The sequence below is a fragment of the Acomys minous genome, assembly GCF_964271855.1.
Source record: "Acomys minous genome assembly, chromosome: 16".
NCBI classification, from domain to species: Eukaryota; Metazoa; Chordata; class Mammalia; order Rodentia; family Muridae; genus Acomys; species Acomys minous.
In genome coordinates, this window is record NC_140498.1 from 75,036,683 (window position 1) to 75,064,001 (window position 27,319).

The 27,319-nt window shown below is 48.5% G+C and overlaps 1 protein-coding gene across 4 annotated transcripts in view; it reads left to right on the forward strand.

Annotated features, from left to right (window-relative positions):
* CLIP2 (CAP-Gly domain containing linker protein 2) overlaps nucleotides 1-1,801 on the forward strand; it is a 61,731-nt gene extending 59,930 nt beyond the window's left edge. For all 4 annotated transcript variants that reach the window (XM_084764576.1, XM_084764573.1, XM_084764575.1 and 1 more), the window contains one exon: nucleotides 421-1,801. In XM_084764576.1, the coding sequence (XP_084620702.1) occupies nucleotides 421-432 (12 nt within the window). In that variant the 3' untranslated portion in view covers nucleotides 433-1,801. The remainder of the gene's footprint in view (nucleotides 1-420) is intronic.
* The last annotated feature ends 25,518 nt before the right edge of the window (nucleotides 1,802-27,319 follow it).

Sequence of the window (27,319 nt, forward strand, 5' to 3'; positions counted from 1 at the left end):
TTAGCCCTTGGCCTTCCAGCCATTCCGTATTTAACGAGAGTCAGCCTTGGGAACAAGGCTCTCCCTAGCCAGGGAACTGACGACCAGGGAGCTAGCGGAGCTGAAGTAGGCCAGGGTTGGAGTGGCAGAGTAGCCGCCACCCTGGGAACTGCTGTTTAGACCACTTGACACGACCTTGTAAGAAACATGGTCATTTTAACTTCCAGAAGGGGAAACCGAGACTTGCAGATTGCTTCTTATTTCTTCAGATCCATCCTCAGAAGCGTGGGTTTCCTTGTAGAATTCAGGATTTTTTCCTGCCATGGGGGCTTTGACACATGCTGTATCCTCTACCCAGTCTGTTCTCTTCCTTTTTGTCCCTCCCTCATCCGCCTACTCTTCCTTCAAGACTCTTAATGATCAAGCCCTTGCTCTTTCCAGGATAAACACTGACCCTAAGGGACACCATGGACCGGCCCCATTCACACCAGAGCCCTGCCAGGCTTCCCAGCAGCGCCACCTTCAGGCAGGAGCCAGAACTGTCCCTTTGGAGATGAGACTGTGTGTGTGTGTTAACGATACTGTCCTCACTGCTGCGGGACAAGTCCCGCCCGAACCCCCTGCCGGACCAGGAGGCATCCCACAGACACAGCCTTCCACAGAGCGCGGTACAGCTCGAGCCTGACCCCGGAGAACCTCTCTTGTCCCAAGGAAGCTTCTCGACTTTGCAGAGGCTGAAGCGATCCTGTCGGGCCTCTCTTGGCTATAGCAGGCTGTCCTGAGGCTTGTCCTGGGCACCTGGGTACCTGTCTGCTCTCCCTTTCCCTCTGGTGTCCCCAGGTCCCCTGCAAGTCCCCGAGGAGTGGAGCAAGGTCCCTTGCCTGGGCACATCCATGTTGAGAAGGGTTACAGCCCTCAGAACTAGGGAGGCGCCACACGCCGAGCCTCTTTTACACAGTGGTACAAGGTCGCTTGGGCCTCTCTAGCCAGGGAAGATTTGGGGGTAGCTCCTCGACACCAAGCTAGTCTGTGTACCCATGTCCCACCTGCTGCCCAGAAAGCACTGAGCAGACAGCTACAGTATTAGGCGGGCACACATCCTCCCACCTTGACCTTGAGCCAGGCCTGGCTTGGGCCTTGGAGCTTTAAACAAAGCATCCGTATGGTGTTTTGCTGGGTGAGAGAAATCAAACCGGTTCCCTTTATTTCTGGGAACCGCCCCGCCATGTTACTCCAAAGACCCCAGCAACCCACGGAGGGCCCTGCTTCTGTCTTCCCAGGGCAGGGACCACAGTGGGTGACAGGTATGGTCACCCTTAAGGATGGCCCAGACGGCCTCTGCGAGCACCACCGGGCACCAGTAGGTGGCGCTCACACTTGTCGCTCTTAGGGAGGAGTTGAATTAGCTCCCTCAACCCAACCTCCACCCCCTGCTTCCTGTTGGCTTTTAACAACCGCAGCCTAGAGCCTAGAATTGACGCTTTAGTGGCCCAACTGCAGAGCCAAATATTGCTCTTTCCAGCACAATCGGGCAGCTCACGGATTAGGAATTAACAGCCAAAGGCTCCCACGGTAGGGACCAGAAAGGGGCTGAGCCCCCACCCTGGAGTGGGCTTGCACCTGGTAGGTGTGCAAGAAGCCATTTCCCCACAAGCACTGGCCTCGGAAGGGCCCCTCAGCCTACCTGGTGTGGCCACCCAGCTGTGGCTCAGCCATTCCTCCCTTCCCCCTCCTCTGTCCCTCTCCCTTCCCTCCCCCCCCCCCAGTGGAATCGTGGAAGTGTGGCAAGTCCATGTTTGGACAATAAAGCTTGTGACTGAGGTACAGGGCTCCTGCTGTTGCTTGCTTCTGTCTTGGGCACCTAGGGGGAAAGAGCGGGTCCTAACTTTGCTCTCAAGTGCCGCTGACTAATTTTTACTCAAATGTGCAGGGTCAGTGGAGGGAGGGGGGTGCTTTAGAGAGACTGCATTTGGAGGAGATGGGCTACATCCCTAAGGATTAACACCGGAGTGTGTCAGCTGCCTTCCTCCACATGTATGTACATGCACCTCAGTGTGTATGCATGCTCAAGCGTGCACGAGTGTACACACACACCACACACTTTTCAGTCTGTAAGGTGTCATAGGTTTCTATTGTAATACAACACTATGACCAAAAGCCACCTGGAGAGGAAAGGGCTTAAGCTCAGCTTTCAGTTCCCCGAGGCATTCCATCCATCGCTGAGAGGGCAGGGCAGGAACCGGAAGGCAGGAACCGGAGCAGACACCAGAGAGGGCTGCTGCTTGTTGGCTTGCTCCCCACGGTTTGCTCAGCTTGCTTGCTTACACATACCAGGGCTGCCTGTCCAGGAGTGGCACTGTCCCCGGTAAACTAGCTCCTTCCACATCACTGGTTGTTTTTTTTTTTTAATGCTCCGCCTCCCGGATTTACCTACAGACCAATCTGCTGGGGGCAGTTTTCTCAGTTGAGGTCCTGTCCTAGTCATTTTTCTACTGCTATGACAAAATAACCACGGCCAAAACGACTTAACAGAATATGAGGCTTACGGTTTCTAAGCCTGAGCCCACGGTGAGGAGAACGGCGGCAGGCAGCCGCTGAGAGATCACATCTGACCCACAAACCCAGGGCAGAGAGCGAGAGAGCCAGCTGAGGATCACAGCGATCCGCCACCAAAACCAAATTATGTGTTTCCTATAAGTGGTGGGGTAGAAGAACTACCAAACTAGACTTTTCCGTGGGTGGAAATAAAGATTTATTGTGCAACGAACTGCCAAGGCTGTTTCTGGGAGGGGTGGGGGCAGGACAGAAAGAAGAGCAAAGTGTTGGAAAAGCAAGCCGATTTTATTTATCTTTTTTAAAAGATTTATTTATTATTACTACATATACAGTGCGCTGCCTGCATATACACCTTCATGCCAGAAGAGGGCAGTAGATCACACTATAAAAGGTTGTGAATCCACCATGTGGTTGCTGGGAATTGAACTCAGGACCTCTGGTAGAGCAGTCAGTGCTCTTAACCTCTGAGCCATCTCTCCAGCGCCAGCAAGTCGATTTTAATAGGACAGTGGGGGTTGGGGGGGACCTGAGCTGATGTGAGCTATTGGGATTGACCAGGAACTAGGTGCCCTTCCCTTGGCATTTGGCCTTTGGGGGAAGATTGTGGGAGGTTCCTAGAGGATTAAGAGGATTAAGTTCTAGGTACCCAGAAACTTGCCTTTCAGTTTGTTTTCTAGATCACAGCCCCTAATCCGTTAGAGGGATCCCCAACAACCACAAGACCGTTGTGGAAGTTTTGGGTTATGATATATGTAAACCTGTTTTTGTTTGAACCCCAGGTGTGGGATATGGAGGCTGCTCCAGTTTGTCCACAGCTGACAGTTGCCTCCTGAGAGGGCGCATGATGATGTTTGTCAGCTGGGAAATGCCTCGTGTGAGGGCGTGGTCTTTGTCAGTGGAGATAAAAGCCAGACCCAAAGTGAGACTGAGGGGGGTGGGGGCTCTGAAAAAGAAGGCTGCTGGTGTTTCCTCCCTGCTGCTCCTGGTTGCTGTTAATGCAGTTTGACAAGAAAGAAGTCCGAGATATCCTGAAGCGAAGATTGGACTCGCCCCAAGGAACCGGACGACCCTAAACAGCAGGAAATAGCTAAGGAAAACTACACCCCCTTTTCCCCACTAACTTTCTTTCTCCCCTACCTGGTGTTGGAAGGGACTGGAGTGGAGTATGGAGAAAGAGATTTAAGGAACCCGAAACAAAAATAGAGCTGCTGGGGCTGGAGAGATGGCTCAGAGGTTAAGGGCACTGACTGCTCCCCCAAAAGGTCCTGATCCTGAGTTCAATTCCCAGCAACCACATGAGGCTCACAACCATCTATAATGTGACCTAACTCTATCTTCTGTCCTGCAGGTGTGCATGCAGGCAGAACACTGTATAAATAATAAATAAATAAATATAATTTTTTTAAAAAAAATAGAGCTGCTATTAGACTTTCTTAGAATCTCCTCTGACAACAAAATTAATCCAAAACTTCACTTTAGTCTCAGGCAGTAAGGGCAAAAAAGCAGCCACTTTCTTTGCCAAAATATGTCAAGAATGGTTCTCCAGCCCTCAGAAACCCCTTGAGCTGGGCCTCTACAGTCCACAACTCTCAGCACTACCGTCCTTTATGCCCTTCCTGGGATTTCTCATTAAGCTCGATTTACAGCATTCAATGTTTTCCTAGTCTTCCTAGTCCAAAGTCTCACGCAGGGGACCAGGCTGAGCTGGGACTTCGGGGCCAGTCTGGAGTGCTCTGCGTATTGGTCCATCACACACACACTGGGTATCGGATGACAAGAAGATGTTTTAGTGCTTGGTGTCCGTCACTTTAAAGGCGCCAGGTTGAGCTGGGCATGGTGGCGCAGGCCTTTAATCTTAGCACCTGAGAGGCAAAGGCAGGCAGATTGCTGTGAGTTCAAGGCCACCCTGGTCTACAAAGTGAATCCAGGACAGCCAAGGCTACACAGAGAGACCCTGTCTCGAAAAAAAAAAACATAATAATAATAAATAAATAAAGGCTCCAGGTGAAGGAGTTACACCCTTTCTTTGCTGTGCCTGATGAGAAATTTTTTTTTCTGATATTTTCAAACACCCGTGTGTCCCTAGAGTCTTTTGGTTTTTCAAGACAGTGTTTCTTGTCACCTTGGCTGTCCTGGAACTCACTCTGTAGACCAGGATCAATAGAGATCCACCTGCCTTTGCCTCCTGAGTGCTGGGATTAAAGGCGTGTGCCACCACCACCCAGCTTTCTACTCCGAGGAGTAAGTCACATGCTAGTCTCTTACTGCATGGATGGTGCCAGACGGATGATGGTGTCTACAGGAGCCATCGCCCTCCACCCCCAAAATGGACTCAAAAGGTAAAATGGAGACTCTGCGGGCAAAACACAGCAAAAACAAAAACAAAACAAAACAAAACCCTTAGCACTAGTTCATTTTTCATTTTTTATTTATTTTTGGCTTTTCAAGACAGGGTCTCCCTGTGTTAGCCTTGGCTGTCCTGGACTCGCTTTGTAGACCAGGCTGGCCTCGAACTCACTGCGATCCGCCTGCCTCTGACTCCCGAGTGCTGGGATTAAAGGTGTGCGCCACCACCGCCTGGCCTTAGCACTAGTTTAACAGTAAAGCAAAGCCAGCTTAGGTGGCATGAAGGAGGAAGAGGAAGAGAAGGGGAGAATGTGGAAGAAGAGAGGGAGAGGAGGTGAGGAGGAGGAAGAGGCAGAGGAGAGAAAGAGAAAAAAGAGAAGAAGAAAAAAGGTTAGTGACGAGGGAAAAGTGGGGAGGAGGAGGAGAATGAAACATATAAGGTATGCGTATACACACACAAAATTTAGAAAGTCAAGCCAGAGGCGGTCGTGCCTGCCAATGGAATCCCAGTACTCAGGGAGGCAGAGGCAGGAGGATCCGTGTGAATTTGAGGCCTGCCTGGGTCTACAAAGCAAGCCCAGGACAGCCAGGGCTACACAGAGAAACCCTGGCTCAAAAGAACAAAACAAAAATGTAAGAAAGTCTGTCTTACCTGTAATGCACAGAACGCACCACAAGATGTCGCCCTCCGCTCTTGCACCTTCTGGTGTAGTGTACAGAGCTCACCACAAGATGTCGCCCTCCGCTCTTGCACCTTCTGGTCTGGCGTCATCTCTACGGGGCTCAGAAGGCATAGGACCTGATTGGCAAGCCAGCACAGGAAAGGGACAAGTGTCTCCCTCCTGGCCTTAGAGTTTCCTGTCCCAAGGACCTCTCTGTGGGTATCCATCTTTCCACCCATCCGTACCAGCAACAGAAGCCAGCTAGAGAGGGCACGTTCGTCCCTCTCCGGGACCCTTTCAGGTAGGACTTGATGCACCTGGGCTAAGATCCCTCTTTCTGTACCCGGGCTCCTAGTTTATCACTGAGAAGTGACTCAAAATATCCTACTTGGGGGGTCCTTGTTGAATTCTAGCTCTTCTCTGGAACCCTGGGCAAGGCTTTCTGTCCTCTGGAGTGATGGCAGAACAAAGAGCTCCCTGTCTCCATGCTGTCCCCAGGGTCACCTCCCTGGCTCAGCATCTGCCCTTCCTTCTGCCCCACTGGAACCACTTTGCACCGGTTTTCCCCGGACGGTCCGGCGCACCAGGCAAATCTCCCTTTGTTCCTCCTCCACACACCTGCCCCACACTGCACCCACCACTTGTCAAAGCCCCGGTTGTTAACTTGACACACCTGAGAAGAGGAGACCTCAGTTGAGCAGTTGCCTCCACCAGGCTGGCCTGTGAGCCTGTGTGGAGGGGTGGGGGTGCGGGGTGGGGCCAGAGTGTGTCTGGGAGGCATTTTGTCAGTTAGGATGAGCAGGGGCTCAGCCCACTCTGGGCGGTACCATTCCTAGGCAGTTGGGTAACTGAGCAAGCCAGTAAGTAGCTTCCCTCCATGGCTCCTGCCTTGACCTTCTGCCTCAGCTTCCCTTAATGACAGATGTAATCTGTAAGCCAAATAACCCCCCCCACCCACCCAATTTGATTTCAGTCAGTGCTTACCCCTCAGAAAAGCCTTTTCCCGTAAGCACAGGCCCCTACACTCATACACCCCTACACACACACACACACACACACACACACACACACACACCTACCCAAATGGACATCCACTAATATATTATATGTGAACACACTCATAATTATCCATACACCAAATACTCACGTGTGTGTACACATCGATGCCTACACATACAGCCATGCACACAATACCACACACATATGCATATAAATATCCATAAAGGCACACATGTATCTATACATACAATATATACATTCATGCAGTGTGATGGCTGCTCTTGGTTGTCAGCTTGACTACGTCTGGAATTAACCAACACCCAGATACGTAGCGCACACCTGTAGGGGATTTTTTTCGCTTAATCTGAAGTAGGAGAAGACACACCTTCGGTCTGGATCCTGAGGCAGGAAGCAGGAAGGCGTGCCTTCAACCCAGATCATCTGAGTTGGGAAAACACAGGCCTTTAATCTAGGCCACGCCACGCTTTCTGCTGGAGGCCTGCGGACCGGGAAGAAGGAAGCGTTTGCTCTTTATCGGCTCTGACCTTGCTAGCTAGCCCGATGTGTCACGGGCGTTGGAGCATACTTCCTCAGGACTGCAGCCGACACTGCGACCTCCAGCCTCATGGACGAGCAGCTGCTGGGTTCCTGGACTTTCTGTTCACAGGCTGCCATTGTTGAAGTAGCTGGAACACAGCCTATAAGTCATTTCAGAAAAATCCCCTTTGTTGTGTGTGTGTATAGACATACTATATATATATTATACACACATATATTCATGTAATATATATATAGTCATTCTACAGGACCCTGACTAGTACATATATATATATATATATATGCTTTTTTTTGTTTTTGTTTGTGTTTTCTTTTTTGAGACAGGGTTTCTCTGTGTGGCCTTGGCTGTCCTGGAGTTGCTTTGTAGACCAGGCTGGCCTCGAACTCACAGCGATCTGCCTCCATATACATATATTAACACGTGCATATATACCTACACTTGCAACCCATTTGTATATACATGTAAACACATATACACAATAATAGCACACACCAACACATCCCACACATAACATATGCCTCTACAATACACATGCATGCTTGGATACTCACACACACATAGACACACAGCTCACACAATATATATATATATATTTATTTATTTATATATATATACTCAAGCACACATACCACACATATATGTACAAACCAAACATGCATATATATGTATATACACACCCTGTGTGCTGCACATAAACACAGAGGTATCAGATCTGTGTGTGAGTGTGTGTGGGTGTGGGTGTGGCTGTATGTCTGTCTGTCTCTCACTTTGTGTCTCTGTCTCTCTCTGTGTGTCTGGCTCTCTTGCTGATTTATTCTTTTGTTTTGCTTTGTTTTGTTTTTGAGACGGGGTGTCCCTCATCCCAGGCTGGCCTCAGCTCTGAGAATAACCCCAATTCTTGATCCTCCTGCCTCCACCTCCCAAGTGCTGAGATGACAGATGACAAGAGGACCCATCACACCTGGCTTCTCTGGCCGTTTTTTTTTTTTCTAGAATCTTCCAGCTCTGACTTGGACGCTTTCTTGTTTTGAGACAGGTTTTTCTCAATCCCCCTACCTTCTGAGCTTCTATCATGTTTAGAAAACAAACATGGCGGCCTCCTCACCCCAGGCCGACTCCCCCCTAAAGACTTCATCTCCTGGGTGGCCTCCTGCATCCAATTAGACCTTGCCTGAATCTTTAACGTTGATCGTTTGGAAAAAAAAAAAAAGTCTTTTAATCCACGCTCCAGGCTTTGATCTCCGATCTCCTGGAATCATCTTTATCTGTCACTTAAATTTTATCGTTATTTTAAATCTCCCCCTTTCTAATGTGGCAAGGGCAACTTTCAACTCCCTCTTCCTGGCTCCTAATTTTAATTCCTCGTGTGTTGATTGAGACTCAGACTTCAGCCCTCTCCTTTGCGGCTTCCACCTTTTCATCTCACTGCCATTGTTCATGTTTCTTTCATCTGAACTACTTTTCTCTGCTGTAAAGAAAACTCCCGGGACCGCAGCTGGGGCTCAGTGTGGCGGGTGCTTGCCTAGTGTGCACAAAGCCCTGGCTTCCACCGCAGCACTGCGCGAACCAGGGGGATGCTGGTAATCTGTGGGCGCAGGAGGTCGCCTTCTGCTACCTAGTGAGCTGGAGGCCAATGAGCGCTACAGGAGATCCTGTCCAAAACAATTTAAAACAAAAGCACCTACTTTGACTTATTATTTTTTTTAACACCCAGATCCGACCGCACCTACTTTAAAAAAAAATTTTTTTTTGGAGATGATTTGCTTACTTCACACATTCATCCATTGGGAGTACACAATTCAAAGGGTTTTTATTATAAACCACAAGTTGTATACTTATCACCATAATTCTAGAACATTCTCACCACTCCCAAAAGGGACCCCACCCACCTTAGCCACCACCCAGCTGCACCCCATCCATTCCACCCAGGGGCAGCGGTGTGTTCCTGGGCAAACGGTTGGTTTTCATCTTTCAAGATAAGAAGTGCGGGGAAAGAGGTCCCCCTCAGTCACAGTCATAGGGGAGGGGAGTAATAGGAGGGAGGGAGGAATGGGAGGATACAAGGGATGGGATAACAATTAAGATGCAATATGAATAAATTAATTATATATATATATATATATATATATATTTTTTTTTTTTTTTTTTTTTTTGGTTTTTCAAGACAGGGTCTCTCTGTGTAGCCTTGGCCGTCCTGGACTCACTTTGTAGACCAGGCTGGCCTCGAACTCAAAAATGTATTTTTTAAGAAAGAAAAGAAAAAGTAAAAAAGAAGAAGAAGAAGAAGAAGAAGAAGAAGAAGAAGAAGAAGAAGAAGAAGAAGAAGAAGTGCTAAACTTTCCCACCGCCAATCAGTTAGAAGAGAATTCAGAGACTGGGTACCATGGAGCATGCCTGTCAGGCTTAGGCAGGAGTATCGTGAGTCTGAGACCAGCCAGGGATGACAAGACCCTGCCTCAAAAATGAAACAAAACCAGGGGCTGGGAAAATGGGTTAGTCAGTAGAGAGGTTGGTCTGAAAATATGGTGACTTGAGGTTGATGCCAGTATCCACATAAAAACCGTTCAGGTATGACATCATCATAAAAACCATTCAGGCATGACGTCATCATAAAAACTGTTGAGGCATGACAGGCATGACGTCATGCTCTTGTAATCCCATTGCTGCAGAGAGAGAGACAGGGGACTTTGGGTGATCACTGGCCAGTCAGGCTTGCCAATTGGGTGAGCACCTATCTCCAAAACTGTGTGCCTGTAATCCCAGCACTTGGGAGGCAGAGGCAAGTGGATTTCTGTGAGTTCAAGGCCAGCCTGGTCTACAGAATGAATCCAGGACAGCCAAGGCTACACAGAGATACCCTGTCTTGAAAAACCACAAAAACAAAGAAGAAAGCTATCTGATGTCAACCTCTGGCCTCCATGAGCATGGACCGTGTGCACTCATGTGACCATGTACACACACCACATGGACACTAAATGATAAATAAAGTGAACAAAACCTCCAGACCAATTTGTAGGCTTAGTGCCATGTGACATAGCTGCCACCCCAACACATGGTGGGTGGAGACAGGAGGATCAGCACATTCAGGCTAGTGTGGGCATCATAGTGAGTCTCAGGCCAGCCTGGACTCCAGTCTCCAAAAAACAAACCTTAAAGCACCTGCCTAGAGTCCCCCAGGAGGGGCTGGGGGTGTGGCTCAGTAGTTTGGGAGATTGGCTTAGTAGTTACAATACTTGCAATATAAGCAAAAAAAAAAAAAAAAAGATGGGAGCTCAGATCCCCGAACCTACATAAATGCTGGGTTGGCACAGAGGTTCCCCTGTAATTCTGGCCTCAGACAGCTGAGGCAGAGGATTCACAGAGCAACCTGGCCATTGAGAGCAGCCGTATCAGTGAACGCTGGGCTTGACTGAGAGACCCGGCCACAAAAAAATAAGGTGGGAAGAGTGGGCAAGCATCTGCCTTGGGCGTTATCCACATGCAGGCACACATGGGCCCATACTCACACACACACACACACACGCACACGTGCACACGCACACACACGCACACATACACACACACACACATACATACACACACACGTGTGGATCCCACGTATATTCAAACATGCACACGTACTTACACATGCATTTCACACAAGCATGAACACAAGAAGAAGCCGGTTGTGGTGGCGCACACCTTTAATCCTAGCACTCGGGAGGCAGAGGCAAATTTTGTAAGTTCGAGGCCAGCCTGGTCTACAGAGTGAGTTCCAGGACATCCAGGACTACACAGAGAAACCTTGTTTGGAGAAACCATCATCATCATCATCAATAATTAATAATAATAATAATAATAATAATAATAATAATAATAATAATAATAATAACAATAATTGTGCGTGTGCAATGGCTATGCTTGGTTGTCAACTTGACTACATCTGGAATTAACTAAAACATGAAAATGGAGGCCAAACCTGTGAGAGATTTTTGCTTACTTTGAAGTAGGCAGACCAGGATTTTTGTGGTAGGAAGACACATGTTTCATCAAGATTAAATGCAAATTAAATTAATCATTTGAGCTGGGAAAACTCACCTCTAACCTGAGCCACACCTTTTTCTGGAAACATATATATTTCCTAGTGAGGGGCTGGGGTGTGGCTCAGTGGTAGAGCCCCTGCCTAGGGGCTGGGAACATGGCTCAGTGGTAGAGCACCTGCCTAGAATCCCCCAGTGAGGGGCTGGAGGTGTGGCTCATCGTGTGTAAGGCTCTAGGTTCAATCCCCAATACTATGTTAAGATAAAGAGAGTATATGTATATATATATATGTATGTATATATATGTATGTATATATATAGTGTGTGTGTAGAAGCTAATTCTGTAAGTTGCCTTACTCTAAAGGACCCTGACTAACACAGTATGTCTGTACATGGATATGTGCATGTGACTGCAGATTCCCATGGAGTTCAGGAGAATGAATACACTGGACATCTTGGATCTGGAGTTACAGGTGCTGGTGATTCCATACGGATGCCGGAAATGATCTCAGGTCCTTTGGTACACATTCTCAACTGCTGAGTTGTCTCTCCAACCCTTATCTCTTGATCTTAATATACCTAGTTTAACTACTTCTAAAGATTTATTCTGTTATTCATGTGCATGTTTATATGTACAAATGTGTGCTTGTTGCCCACAGAGTCCAGAAGAGGGCGCTGGATCCCCTGGAGCTGGAGTTACAGGCAGCCATGAGCACCTAACGTAGGCGCTGAGATTCAAGCTTGCATTCTCTTCAAGAGCAGCAAGAACCCTTAACTTCTGAGCCATCTCTATAGGCCCCACCAATAATTTTTTTTTTTTTGACACAGGGTCTCACTATGTAGCTTTGCCTGGCCTTTATGCTATGTAGACCAGACTGGCCTCAAATGCACAGAGATCTACCTGTCTCAGATGCTGGGATTAAAGATGTGCACAGGGGGCCAGGCATGGTGGTGCACGCATTTAATCCCAGCACTCAGGAAACAGAGGCAGGCAGATCTCTGTGAGTTCGAGGCCAGCCTGGTCTGTATTGTGAGTTCCCAGGACAACCAAGGCTATTACACAAAGAAACGCTGTCTCAAAAAACAAAAAACAAAAACAAAAACAAACCAAAAAAAAAAAAAAAATTGCACACAGGGGCCTGGAGAGATGGCTCAGAGGTTAAGAGCACTGCTCTTCCAGAGGTCCTGAGTTCAATTCCTGATGCCCACATGTGGTTCTTAACCATCTATAGTGAGATCTGACTCCCTCCTCAGGCAGGCAGGCAGGCAGGCACACATGTTGTATACATAATAAATAAATCTTTAAAAATAAAAATAAAAAAAACAAAGATATGCACAACCATGCCTGGCTCCCATGGTTAGCTTTTGGAGAGCACTAGCTCCATAACCGAGGCTGGTCTCAAACTTGTGGCATCCTTCTAGCTATCTGGATGTTGTTGGAATTACAAGTCTGGGCCACTAGGCCTGGATAAGTGGTTGTTGTTTCCTCCTCCTCCTCCTCCTCCTCCTCCTCCTCCTCCTCCTCCTCTTCCTCCTCCTCCTCCTCCTCCTCCTCTTCTTCTTATTCTTCTTCTTCTTCTTCTTCTCACACAGGGTTTCTCTGTGTAGCCCTGGCTATCCTGGACTTGCTTTGTAGACAAGGCTGGCCTCAGACTCACAGAGATCCACCTGCCCCCCTGCCTCCCTGAGTGCTGGGGTTACAAGCATGCACCACTGAGCCTGGCTTGGGTTTTTTTGTTTTTGTTTTTAATTATAGTAATGTAAATCCCTAAGTTAATTTTACAGTGTTAGCTAGCAAGGTCTTGAGCCATCAAGATTTAAGAAAATTTATTCTAAAACACCTTATATTTTGTTTTGGACTCTTCGAGTCGTGGTACAAGGACAATTAGCTGCCCATATGGGAAAACAATAAAAATAGATTCCCACCTCCCACATAAGCAAAAGCCAGCCCTAGATCAAACAACTATGTGTGAAAAAGTAGAGTTGTAAAACTTTCAAAACACAATGTAGAACAAAGAAATGTACGTGACTAGAAGAAACAAACACTGGTGCAAACTGTCTCTTTTTTAAAAAAATATTTATTTATTTACTACATATACAGTGCTCTGCCTGCAGGTACAGCTGCAGGCCAGAGGAGGGCATCAGATCACATTATAGATGGTTGTGAGCCACATGTGGTTGCTGAGAATTGAACTCAGGACCTCTGGAAGAACAGTCAGTGTTCCTAACCACTGAGCCATCTCTCCAGCCCCCTGTCTCTTTTTAAAATTTTTATATATATATATATATATTTGTATTTTATATTATGTTTATGTGATGTTTTGAATTATATTTATAGACACACCACATATATTTATACTTGGTTGGTTTTTTTTTTTTTTTTTTTTTTTGAGACAGGGTTTCTCTGTAACAGAGCTCTGGCTGTCCTGGGACTCGCTGCCTAATCCAAGCTGGTCTCAAACTCACAGAGATCCGCCTACCTCAGCCTTCTGAGTGCTAGGATTAAAGGCGTGTGCCACCATGCCCAGCAAAAATTCTCTATATTTTTATTTATACTCATGCGTGTGTTCCTGCTTGTCTGTATATGCACTGTATCACAGAAGTACCTGTGGAAGCCAACAGGGGGCATCAGAGGCACCGGACGTGAGATTCACTGGGCCTTACCGGTGGTTGTGAACTGCCTCGTATGGGTGATGGGCAGCGAACTCAGGTCCTCTGCAAAAGCAGCAAGTGTTGCTAACCTCTGAGTCGCCCTTCCCGCTCCTCATCCCTCATTGAAGATTATTTATCGGGGGCTGAGGAGATGGCCCAGCCAGTAATATGCTTGCCTGGCAGGAGCAAGGGCTGCATTTAACCCCCAGAAGCTGTAACAAAGTGGGGCTCAGTGGGGATGCTCTTGTAATCCCAGGATTGGGGAGCCTTGGGGCTCTGAGTTCCAGGTCCGTGAGAAACCCTGTATCATACAACAAGATGGGGACAGAGAGGTGACTCCGCTGGTAAGGATACCTGCCACCTAAACCCGTAACCAGAGTTTGATCTCAAGACCCATGTGATTGAAGAAAAATGCTAATACGTTCTTCTCTAACCATGGCATGCACACACACACACACACACACACACACACACACACACACAGAGAGAGAGAGAGAGAGAGAGAGAGAGAGAGAGAGAGAGAGGGAGATGGAGAGGGAGAGGGAGAGGGAGAGGGAGAGAGAGAGACAGGAGAGTGCTCTATCTGTCCTGCCCTTATTTGTCAGATTTGTATGATTCTTTCAAGCTGAGTTCACCTCAAAGTCCATAATGAAAGGTGCTGCTCCAGCCATCACATCTGTATTCTAGGTGGCAGAATGAAGAACATGAAAAAAGGAATGTTCCAGAATTCCCACAGGTGTTCTCAGTCACACTTAACTGGCCAGGTGTTGGTCTTTTGAATACACCTATTAGGAAACCAGACTGGAATTCCAGTATTGGGAGGCTAAGACAGGAGGATCAAGAGGTTTTTTTGTTTGTTTGTTTTATAACCTGAACTACGCAAGAAGATCTTTATATAAATAAACAAAAAGCCCAAGCGGGTAGGGCCAGGCCTGTTATCTCAGCTACTTACTAGGCTGAAGCAGAGAAGAGAAAGTTCAAGGCTACCATGGACTCATCTAAAAACAAAATGGGGGTGGGGGGGCTAAGGGTTTAACTCATCAATAGAGCCCCTGCCTAGAATCCCCCAGTGAGGGGCTGGGGTGTGGTTCAGTGGTAGAGCCCCTGCCTAGAATCCCCCAGTGAGGGGCTGGGGTGTGGCTCAGTGGTAGAGCCCCTGCCTAGAATCCCCCAGTGAGGGGCTGGGGTGTGGCTCAGTGGTAGAGCACCTGCCTAGAATCCCCCAGTGAGGGGCTGGGGTGTGGCTCAGTGGTAGAGCACCTGCCTAGAATCCCCCAGTGAGGGGCTGGGGTGTGGCTCAGTGGGAGAGCCCCTGCCTAGAATCCCCCAGTGAGGGGCTGGGGTGTGGCTTAGTGGTAGAGCCCCTGCCTAGAATCCCCCAGTAAGGGGCTGGGGGTGTGGCCCACCGTGTGAAAGACCCTAGGTTCAATCCCTGTTTTTGTTTTTGTTTTTGGAGACAGGGTTTCTCTGTGTAGCCTTGGCTGTCCTGGATTCACTTTGTAGACCAGACTGGCCTCGAACTCACAGTGATCCACCTGCCTCTGCTCCCGAGTGCTGGGATTAAAGGCGTGTGCCACCATGAACGGCCCTCAATCCCTGTTTTTAAGATATCTGAGAAGTAGAAATCCCCTGGGGCCTGAGGAATGCTGGGTGACAGTCAGGGATCTTAACCATGTATTTCAAAAACAGGCATTTGGAGATGCAGGTTCTGTGTGCCCAGATCCCTGCCAGGCCACAGGAGGGACCAGAAACTGGAAGGTACACAAAGGGGGGTGTCGTAGGATATCTGATCACACTGGAAACCCCACAATTTACTGGATAAACCTGTTTTTAGTTGCGGTGTGGTTTAGATTTAGCACACACCTTTAATCCAAGAGCTCTCTGCTTGAATATTGTAAACAGGATTAAATAAAGTCAGCCATAGCCCTGGTGTGGTGGAGCCTTTAATCCCAGCACTCAGGAAGCAGAGGCAGGTGGATCTCTGTACTCCTGATTAAGCCAAAGCTCGGGAGACCAGAGCATCCTGGAGGAGATAGTCCAATGCCTGACAGGTTGAGGAGTGAAACAGTGTGGAGGGACTGGAACTCTGGGTAAGACTCCTGTTGGGCAGCAGGTTGAGACTGAGTCCCTGAGGGCAGAAATGGTTTCCTTTATAGCCCAGGCTTGCCCCCACTTAAAAAAAGAAAAAGATTCTTTTTTTTTTTTTAATGGTTGTGCGTGTATGTGCATGTGTGTGCCGTTGCCAGAGGAGGCGCTCAGATCCCCTGAGCTGGAGTGACAGGCAGTTGTGAGTAGCCCTGTGTGGGTGCTGGGAGGGGAACTTGGACCCGCCACAAGAGCTGTACATACTCCTAACCACTGGGCCATCTCTCCAGCCCCTCCATGTTCCCTTTCATTGTATGAAATGGGACAGAATTTCATTCCACCATGGAAACCCCAAATGAGCTCTGGAAAATCCCTCCCACACCAGACCTCACCTTTGTCACCTGGGAAATTCACACACACACACACACACACACACACACATACACACACCCCTGTGCCATATTCTTCCCCTTATAAAGGATTGAGGAGAGACCCTCTGAGGTTCCTAAAGCCCAGAACTGCGCAGCACAACTCCTTAGACATGATGCTGTCTATGTATGTCCCCTGTGCCCTGTGAATTCACAAGGGGCAACTGAACCCCAAAGAGCTAAAGGCCCAAACATGAGTGTTCAATCAATATCAACAGGTTCCCCCTCTCCCCCCAACCTGTGTCAGAGTTTCAGAACAAAAGGACCGTGTTCTCCAGGAGTGAGGGGCCCCACCGGAGCAGGAGGGGCAGGGTACCTGATGCCTTCTTTGCTATCTCTGCAAATGTTAATTGGGGGAAATTATGCAAAGACTAGAGATGCTCATTTGCATGTTAACAAGGTGGCTACATTAAAAATAGCAGGAGGAAGAAGTTAAGTTTGGGATTGAAGTGAGCCTACCATTCCCTCTCCTGTGGAAGATCTAGGCTATTGGGATGTGGAGCCTGTCTCTGGGACAGGAGCCCCCAGCTCTGATAGCTTGGAACCCCAATACGGTCCTGCCCCTGGAGGGGTAGGGTGCGTCCAGCTCTCACGCACTAGACAAAGATTTCTTTTTTTTTTTTTTTCCCCAGAGCTGAGGACTGAATCCAGAGCCTTGCCCTTGCTAGGCGAATGCTCTAACACTGAGCTAAATCCCCAACTCCTGGACAAAAATTTCAAAAGTCACTTCTGACTATGCCTCTCCTCTGTGTGGAGCCTGCGGAGTCTCCCTGTCGCCCACAGGATACCAGGTCCGTCAGCCTCCTCTATGACCTGCCGACAGAGACATTTTGGCTGCCTGGAGCAGCCTGGAGCAACTGAGCCGCAGATCTTTTTCACAGAGCCAGCTACAGGGTCTCTCAAGTACCAGGGCACGGGCGTGCTTTCTTAGATCTCTGGGACAAGCTGGTTGTTGTTGTTGTTGTTGTTTTGAGACAGCCCTGGCTGTCCTTGAACTCGCTGTGCCTCCCAAGTGCTGGGATTAAAGGTGTCTACCACCTGCCCTGCAACAAGCTGACTTTAAAAAAACAAAACAAAACCAAAAAAAACTTATTTTTTAATCCCAGCACTCAGGAGGCAGAGGCAGGTGGATCTCTGTGAGTTTGAGGCCAGCCTTATCTACAAAAGCATGTCCAGGACAGCCAGGACTATTACACAGAGAAACCCTGTCTCGAAAAACCTAAAAGAAAACAAACAAACAAAAAACTTCTTTAAGATTTATGTATGAGCCAGGCATGGGGGCGCACGTCTTTACTCCAAGCACTCAGGAGGCAGAGGCAGGCGGATCTTGTGACTTCGAGGCCAGCCTGGTCTACAAAGCAAGTCCAGGACACCCAAGGCTTCACTGAGAAACTCTATCTCGGGAGGGGGGGGGGGGAAGATTTATGTGTGTGTAGTTGAGTGTATGTGTAGGTACCACACGCATATGAGCCTGAAGGAGCTTGCGGAGCCGGAGCTCGCAGAGGTCAAAAGAGAGTGTCTGAGCCCTCAGAGCTTGAGTTACAGTCTGTGGCAAGCCACCCAATGTGGATGTTGGGAACCAGACTCAGGTCCTCTGCGAAAGCAGTGCACGCTCTAAACTGCTGAGCCGTCTCTCCAGCTCTGCTAAGCTAGTCCTTTTCCTGTTGTTGGGACAGGGTCCCGTATAGCACAGGCTGGCCATCAACTCACTGTGTAGCTGAGGACAGACCTTAAACTTCCAATCTCTCTGCCTCCACCTCCTGAGCACCAGCGTTAGAGGTGTGTGCACGACCAGGCTAAGTTTACGCAGTGTGGGGGATAGAGCGTGAGGACTCAGGCAAGCCAGCCAGGTACATCATCCGTTGAGCCACACCCCCAGCTGTCTTGACTTGGCTTTATCTCCAGGAATCACTCAGAGGTTGAATGAGGTCTCTGGGTACCAAGTTCTTGAACTTTGGAGAATACTCCAGGATCTAAAACAGCCGACCACTCAGACTCAGGCTGTCTCCGAGTCCCTGTCAGATGGCTTACCACACAGAGACGGTGGAACCAAGCATGAGAGACAATACTCTGGGCCCTCACTCCCATCCAGCCCCTCCTTAACAACAGCCTCTGAGAAGAGAGGGGGCAGAGAGGGAGACAGATTATAACTATAAAGCAGTGGGTGATGGTGGGGGCTGTGATGGCGCACGCCTTTAATCCCAGCACTCGGGGAGGCAGAGGCAGGTGGATCTCTGTGAGTTTGAGGCCAGCCTGGTCTACAAATTGAGTCCAGGACAGCCAAGGCTACACAGAGAAACCCTGTCTTGAAACACACTCCCCAACAAACAAACAAGCCACATAAACTACTGGACTTTCCTGATTGCAATAAACAACCATTGAGGGTGGCCAAAAAACAAACAAAAAAAAAACCCCAAAAAGCCCACATTCCCCTCCCAAGAAGACTCTCCTTTACCCTTCCCAGTTGACAATCAGGGCCCACGATCTACTTTTCCATGGCTATTATGTCATTGAGCTCCTAATAGCCTTGTGAAAAAGGACCTATTTTAACCCATCTTGCAACCAAGAACACTGGACACAGAGAGGTTGTGTAACTCCACTGGGTCACGCAGCCAGCGGGTAGCAATGAGTTCCGGCTTGTATGTCCTTTTAGTTGATATGAAATCACTTTACAGAGTCTGGCCATCCTCCTGCATCAGCCATTCCAAATCTGCAATTACAGGCTTTCAAGACCGTGCCGGGCTTGAGCCTGTATTCTTTTTGATGTTGTTTTTCTTGAGACAGAGTCTCATGTACCCCTGGTCGATGTCAAACTGGCTGTGTAGCTAAAGATAACCTTGAACTCGTGATCTGCCTGCTTGTACCTCCCTGAGTGCTGGGATTATAGGTCTAGGCTACGATGCCTGGTTTATAGTTTGTTGTTTTGGGTGTTTTTTTTTTTTTTTTGTTAGTTTGTTGTGTTTGATTTTTCTAGTCAGCGTTTCTCTGTTATAGCCTTGGCTGTCCTGGACTTGCTTTGAAGACCAGGCTGGCCTCGAACTCGCAGAGATCCGCTTGTCTCTGCCTCCCCAGGTACTGGGGTTACAGATGTGTGCCACGGGTGTTCCGCTTTTGTTTTGTTTTTGTTCAATTGAGACAGAGTCTCATATAGCTCAGGCTTGTCTCATGCTTGGCTTTGTAGCCAAGGATAACGCTGAATTTCTGGTCCTCCAACTCCTGAGTGCTAGGATTACAGGTATGCCCCCACCGACTGCATCTGGTTTATCCCATACTGGGGATATAGAAGGCAAAGCTTCATGAATTATAGGCAAGCACTCTGCCAAGTGAGCCATATTCCCAGCCCCTTTGCTGGTGACTCCTTCCTCCACACCAGACTAAAGAGAGAGAGGGTGAAGGAGCCCCATTGGAGCCAGGATTCTGGCCCCTGTCCCTTTCCACCTCTGTGTCTGCTCCCTTGGCTTACCCATCTTCCACAAACCCACCCCCACCCCCCTCTACCCCTCGCCAACCCCTAGCTCCCCCCAACCCCCAGCCCTCCAACCTCCCCACCCCCCAATGCTCCCACTCCCCCACCCCCTCTACACCCCCCATCTGCAGCTCAGCTGGCCCAACACTCCTCCTCAGCAGCCCTGAAGGCAGGCAGGCAGGCAGTCAACCTGGGTCCTCAGTAGAATTAAAATAGACCTGACCCAAATTCAAATACAATGGCAGCGCTGAAACAGGGCTGCTGCATCCGTCCTGGTAGGAGAAGAAAAGACTCGTTAAGATTACCTGCAGAGGATCTTAGATCTCCAGGTAGGAAACCAAGTTGACCCACGCCCAGAACACTGACCTTGCCTAGGACGTCAGCAAGTGGGGCAGGAGGTGTAGCTCAGTCCGTACAGTGCCTGCCTAACATGTGTGATGTCCTGAACGCTACTCCTACCTAGCATTGTCCCCAGCCTCTCAGTAAGATTAAAATGAAACTGAGCATGGTGGCACAAGCCTTTATGGTAACATTCTGGGGAAAGAGGCAGATAGATCTCTGTGAGTTTGAGGCCAGCCTGGTTTATATAGTGAGTCCCAGGCCAGCCAGGGTTACACAGAAGATACCTTGTTTCACAAAAACAAAACAGAAGATTAGCTGAGTGGTGGTGGCTCTTGCCTTTAATCCCAGTACTGAGAGGCAGAGAGGTGGGTGGATCTCTGGGAGTCCGAGGTCAGCCTGGTCTACAGAGAGAGAGAGAGAGAAAGTTCCAGAATAGCTAGGGCTCCACTGAGAAACCCTGCAAAACAAAAAAACAGCCGGGCGGCGGTGGTGCAAGCCTTTAATCCCAGCGCACTGGAGGCAGAGCCATGCAGATAACTGTGATTTCGAGGCCAGCCTGGTCTTCAAAGCAAGTCCAGGACAGCCAGGGGCTACACAGAGAGACCCTGTTCTCGAAAAACTATAAATAAATAAATAATGTAAAAACCAACAACAAAAAAACAAAAACAAACAAAACAAAAGACTACTATAAAGCCAGATGTGATGGCACACATCTGTAATCCTCGGACTTGAAGGGGTCCAAGCTCGTCTTTGGCTATGTAGTAATTCTGAAGCCAGCCAGGGCTAACCTGGTGAGAACTTACCTCAAAACAACAACAAAATGAAATAAACCCCTGGGGCTGCCAGCTGCAGAGAGTGCTTAGCATATGCGAGTGTGTGTGGAGCAGAAGTGGGGGATGGGGGTGAGGGGGTGGGGGTGGGGGTGGGGGTGGGGTGGTAGGGTTTGCTGGGCACTAAGCTCTTAACCATCCCACAGATAGAACCCACAGATTAAAGGGGTCGTCCATCTGAGCTTCATGTCCCCAGATATAAAACGGGAATGTTGCCGGGTGCGATGGTTGTACGCCTGCCATCCTTAGCCTTGGGGGGGCTGAAGTAGGAAGATTGCCCAGAGTTCAAGGCCAGCCTGGGCTGCAGCAATAGACTCTATCTCCACAAACAAACAAACAAACAAACAGACACAGGGTGGAGAATGGTTAAGAGCACCTGCTGCTCTTGCAGGGAACCTGAGTTTGATTCCCAGCACTTAAGTCATTTGGCTCACAATTACTCATAACTCCAGCCTCGGTGGGTGGGTGCGTGCGGTGTTGACATCCTGCTCTGGTCTCCAAGGGTACCTGCCGACATATGCACAAACCCACACAGAGAGACAATAAAAGGAAACAAACCTTGGGGCTTCTCCAGAGCTTGTGGAGGGTCCTGGGACCAGGACATGGTCCTCCCTCCCTCAGTGGCACTCCCATCCCCCTGCTGTCCCTCAAGCTCCGGGAAGCAGAGGCCTCATGCTTGGCTCTATCACAATATTTACCAACAGCATTGCAATTGAGCCAGACGGCTTGGCAATTATAATCACGTTATCATTATTGCTGATAATTTTGATCGTAAGCATAAATTATAAACAGGAGCGAGGGGCCCAGCGGGTGGGGCACTGCACCTCTGGAAGGCAGTTGTGGGGCAGCCTCTTCTACACTACCCCTCTCTGTGAGTGTCCACTTCCTGAGGCCTGACCTAGAGATATTGATGTCCCCCCAAGTGGCTTTTCCAGCCGGGGTCCCTGGGCCGTCCTGACTGTCTCCTTCGAAGCCCCACTCTGCCGCACACAAACTATTAAGGTGCAATTATGAAGGAGCCGGGTGCTCCAAATTGATCTCTCAGTAACGCCACAGCTGCAACCATGGAGACGGGCCGAGTCAATTACATGCCTGGCTCTGTTCTTCAAAGATTCCAGAGGAGAGGCGGGGGCAGGGAGTGGAGAGAGGCAGACAGGAAGTCGGAGCTGAGGAGACACCCAGAGAGACGAGGGAGACAGAAATGGGGAAATTATATAGTCCCAGAGACATCTCAAGAGAGGCAGGGAGCCTGAGATGGAACAAGATCTTGAGCACAGGGCTGAGAGACACTGCGGTGAGCAAGCAGGACGGTGTTCACTGTAATCCCAGGACTGGGAAATTAGAAGCAGGAGGATCGATAGTTTGGGGCCCGCCTGGGATGCATAACACCTTGATGGCCAGCCCGAGCTACCTAGAAATAGAGCAAGATGCCTGGCAGTGACTTGACGGCACTCGTCTTTAATCTCTGCACTCTGGAGGCAGAGACAGGCAGATCTTTGAATTCAAGGCTAGCCTAGTCAAAAGGGTCAGGTCCAGGGCAGTTCAAGGCTACACAGAGAAACTCTGTCTCAAAGGGGAAAAAAAAAAGAAGGAAAGCAAGAAATAGACCAAGACCCTGTTTCAACAACAACAGAAATAGAGGACTTGTAGGAGCCTACTTAAAAAGACAGAGCCATGAGCCGGGCGTGGTGGTGCACGCCTTTAATCCCAGCACTCGGAGGCAGAGGCGGGCGGATCGCTGTGAGTTCGAGGCCAGCCTGGTCTAAAAAGTGAGCCCAGGACAGCCAAGGCTAACACAGAGAGACCCTGTCTCGAAAAACCAAAAAAAAAAAAAAAAGACAGATCCATACGGGCGTGGTGGCGCATGTCTTTAATCCCAGCACTCCAGGAGGCAGAGGTAAGTCTAAGACAGCCAAGGCTACACAGGAAAACCCTGTCTCGGAAGAAACAAAACAACAACAACAAAAAAAGACAGAGTCTAGGACTAGAAATGGCTCTGTGGTTAAGAGACTGTCTGATCTTCCAGAGGTCCTGAGTTCAATTCCCAGAAACCACCAGGTGGCTCACAATCAGTCTATACTGGGAGCGTGCAGATGTACATACATGTAGACAGAGCATTTATGTACATAAAATAAATAAATTAAAAACAAAACAACGAGCCTAGGGCTGGAGATAGGGCTCAGAAGTTAAAACCACTTGTTATTCTTGTGGAAGACTAGAGACTCTGGTTCCCGGAGCCCATGATGAGCAGTACCTACATATACCTAATATTCAGAACTAGTCATGGTGACATATCTCAGCGTTCTAGAGGCGGAGGCAGGAGGCTCAAAAGTTCTAGGCTGGGGCAGTGGTTCATGCCTTTAATCCCAGTACTGGAAAGCAGAGATACAGAGAGGCCAGCCTGGAACACACAAAAACCCTTCCTCAAAAAAAGCCCCAATATTTCCATACCCTGAATATTACTTTCTGTTTGGCCTCCATAACAGAATGAGAGGTATATTCTTTCTTTCTTTTTTTGTTTTTTGAACAGTTTATTTCTTTATATAGTATCCTGCCTGAATGTACACCTGCAGGCTGAAAGAGGACATTAGATCACATTTAGATGGTTATGAGCCACCATGTGGTTCTGGGAATTGAACTCAGGGTCTTTGGAAGAACAGACAGTGCTCTTAACTTCTGAGCCATCTCTCCAGCCCCCTCTTTTTGGGGGGCTGTGTAGCCTTGGCTGTCCTGGAACTCACTCTGTAGACCAGGCTGGCCTCAAACTCAGAGATCCGCCTGCCTCTGCCTCCCAAGTGCTGAGATTAAAGGTGTGTGCCCTCACACCTGGCCAAGTTATATTCCTTTTTTGTTTTTGTTTTTGTTTTTAGAGATAGGGTTTCTCTGTGAAACAGTCCTGGCTGTCCTGGCCTCACTTTTGTAGACCTTGAATTCACATCGATCCGCCTGCCTCTGCCTCCCAAATGCTGGGATTAAAGGCATGCACCACCATGACGCCTGGCTTTGTTTGTTTGTTTGTTTGTTTAATTGAGATGTAATCTTACTTTGTAGCTCAGGCAGGCTTTGAACTCATGGCCATCCTCCCGTCGCACTCTCTCAACTTCTGGGATTGCAAACATTTGTCAACAGACTTAACAAGTTTCTTTTTTATTAAAAATAAAAAAAAACATTTTTACACATGCTATATATTTACGTGTCAGGGGGGATGTGTCACCGAGCACCTGTGGAGGTCAGAGGGGAACAAGTAGGATCTGGTTCTCTCCTTCCGCCATGTGGATCCTGGAGGCCAGACTCAGTCCTTCACTCTTACGTGTCAGAAGTCTGTTGTACCTTTATCTGTTGAACCATCTCTCTAGCCTTTAAGATTTCATTTTTTTTAGCCAGGCAGTAGTGGGAGGTAGAGGCAAGTGGATCACTGTGAGTTCAAGGCCAGCTTGGTCTACAAAGTGAGTCCAGGACAGTCAAGGCTATACAGAGAAGCCCTGTCTCAAAAAAAATTTTTTTTTCATTTTTTAAAAAAGGATAAACAGTAATTACAGATGAAGCCCCGATCCCAAAGATAGCAGAAATGGAATGGCAGAGATAGGCAATCCTAGTGCCCTCCCACCCCCCTCCAACCCCCTACCTCCCTACCCCCCTACCATCCCCCAACCCCGTCTCCCTCCCTGGATGTTGCAGAACTGCCCTACTTCTGTGTCCTGAGGCTTCCAAGCCTTTAAGCTCTCGGGTACCAGGTACCCTGCTCTCACGTTTTTGCCCTCTTGTGGTCTAGCCTCAGGCATCCTCTGAGCGTCACAGACCGTTGCCCTCTCACCTGCCCATCCCCATTCTACCCTGCTTCCTTAAGTCCAGGGAATAAGGAACAGTGAGAGGTCGTCCAGAATAGTCCAGAATATGGCATAGATGGAAATCACACTGGCTCAGAGGAGGGCAGAGATCCAGGTCTCAGGGAGGCTAGAGACTAAGTCCTGTGATCAGTTGTCCCTGGTGACCAGCAGGGAAAGAACAGATCTTGTCACAGGAGCCTGTGGAGTGACAGGGAAGCATTAGCCAGTTGAGTTCAGTTGGTAGACTGCTGGCCTAGCATGCAGAAAAGCCTGGTTCTACCTATGAGCCAGGCAGTCGCAGAACTCAGGAGGTGCACGCAGGAGAAGCCTCCTCAGGCCAGCCTGGGAACATGGAATACACACACACACACACACACACACACACACACACACACACACACACGGTCTAGTTCAGCTCTGTTTTATGGGCAGTTCAGGAAGATAAGGCCCAGAGAGGCTGGTTAACTTAGCTAAGGATACACAGTGTCAGTAAAACGTACTCCACTGGTAAGTCCATATTGCACTGGATGGACACCTGTAATCCTTTAACCCCAGCACTCGCGAGGCAGAGGCAGGTGGATCTCTGAGTCCCAGGCCGGCCTGGTCTACAGAGTGAGTTTCAGGGCAGCCAGGGCTACATGGAGAAACCCTGTCCTGAAAAACAAAGCAAAAGTTCATAGCATGTGGCTGAGTGGAATCTGGGACAAGGGGGGGAAGGTGGCTGTTGTACCGACCGTTTCCTGTTCTCTGCCTGCAAATGTGTGGTGTACGGCTGGCTGTTTGGCTTTTCTGGGAGCCAACAGGAACCCAGAGTCTGGAAGGAAGCACTTTAAACTCACCCCTTCCTCCTATTACTGCTGTCCTGGATTCTGTCGGCAGATGGCAGACAGAAGGATTGAGCTCAGAGGGTCTTCTGCCCCTGTAGGTCTCTACTCCGCAGGCCCTAAGGGCTACAATTTGGGGTGAGGGAAATACTTCTTTTAGAAACCAACAGACGCAGCAGCAGCAGAGCAGCAGCAGCAGCAGGGACCAAAGACACAGCTCCAGGATGTCACCTTCAGGAGCCCGCAGAGTTATTTTTTGTTTTGCTTTTGTTTTTTTTTCCAGACAGGGTTTCTCTGTGTAGCCTTGGCTATCCCGGACATGCTTTTGTAGACCAGGCTGGCCTCGAACTCACAGAGATCTGCCTGCCTCTGCCTCCCGAGTGCTGGGATTAAAGGAGTGCGCCACCACGCCCGGCGCATTTGCAGAGTTCTTTTGATCTGTTTCTGGGTCTCAACTTGGGTAAAACCAGGTCTTTGGTTTAAGGAGGAAAAGAATTTGAGGATGAGCCAGTGTGGAGAAGCATTGGAGTTTATTAAAAATAGAAAGAGGCCGGGTGTGGTGGCACATGCCTTTAATCCCAGCGCTCGACAGGCAGAGGCAGGAGGACCTCTGAGAGGTCAGCTTGGTTTAAGACGTGAGTTCGAGGACAGCCAGGGCTCCATAGATCCTGCCTAAGGGGTTGAGGTGAGAAAGGTATTCACTTAGGGGAAAATGAGACACACATTTTGTCTGGGTGTGAGTCATGGAGTCTTAGGAGAAGACAAACGTGCCATTTTGATGGTTCAAAGGGTTGCTAAGCAACTTTCTCCCCCTCTGAATTTTTTTTTTTAACGTTTATTTAGGTGTTTATTTGAGCACATTCACATGTGCTACAGTACTCTTAACTTGGAGGTCAGAGAATAAAACAACTTGTGGGAATTGGTTTTCTTTTTCTACTATGTAGGGCCAGGGAATCACTCTTTGGTCACTAAGGTTGGTGACAAGTGTCTTTACCTACTAAACTATTTTACCACACAAACATCCTTTGATAATTGAGATTACGGGATGGAGGTCTTGGTCAGGATGACAATCTGATAAGGTAAAACCAGGAGCCTATGGGGTTTTTCCTGAGACTCAAAAAAAAAAATTTTATTTTTTAAAACAAGTTTGGGACTGGAAAGGCAGAAAGGTCTCAAGCAAAAGTTGAAGTTGTGGATTCTCACTTGGAGAAACAGGCTTCAGCCAGATTTCAGGGGACTCCTTTCCTTTCCCACATCCTCTTAATTTTTTTTGTCTTTTTTTTTTTTTTTCATCTCTTTTTGGTTTTTCGAGACAGGTTTCTCTGTGTAGCCCTGACTGTCCTAGACTTGCTTTGTAGACCAGGCTGGCCTTGAACTCACAGTGATCAACCTGCCTCTGTCTCCCACGTGCTAGGATTACAGGCACAAGCCACCACACCCAGGTCTGGCTTTTTTACCTGGGTTGTAGGGATCAAACTCAAATCCTTGTGCTCATAAGAACCTAAGCTATAGCCGGGCGTGGTGGTGCACACCTTTAATCCCAGCACGCGGGAGGCAGAGGCAGGAGGATCTCTGTAAATTCGAGACCAGCCTAGTTTACAAAGTGAGTCCAGGACAGCCAAGATTACACAGAGAAACCCTGTCTCAAAAAAAAAAAAAAAACAAAAACAAAACAAAAAAATAAAATAAAAAAAATAAAAAAATAAAAACAAATAACAAACAAACAAACAAAAACAACAAAAAAC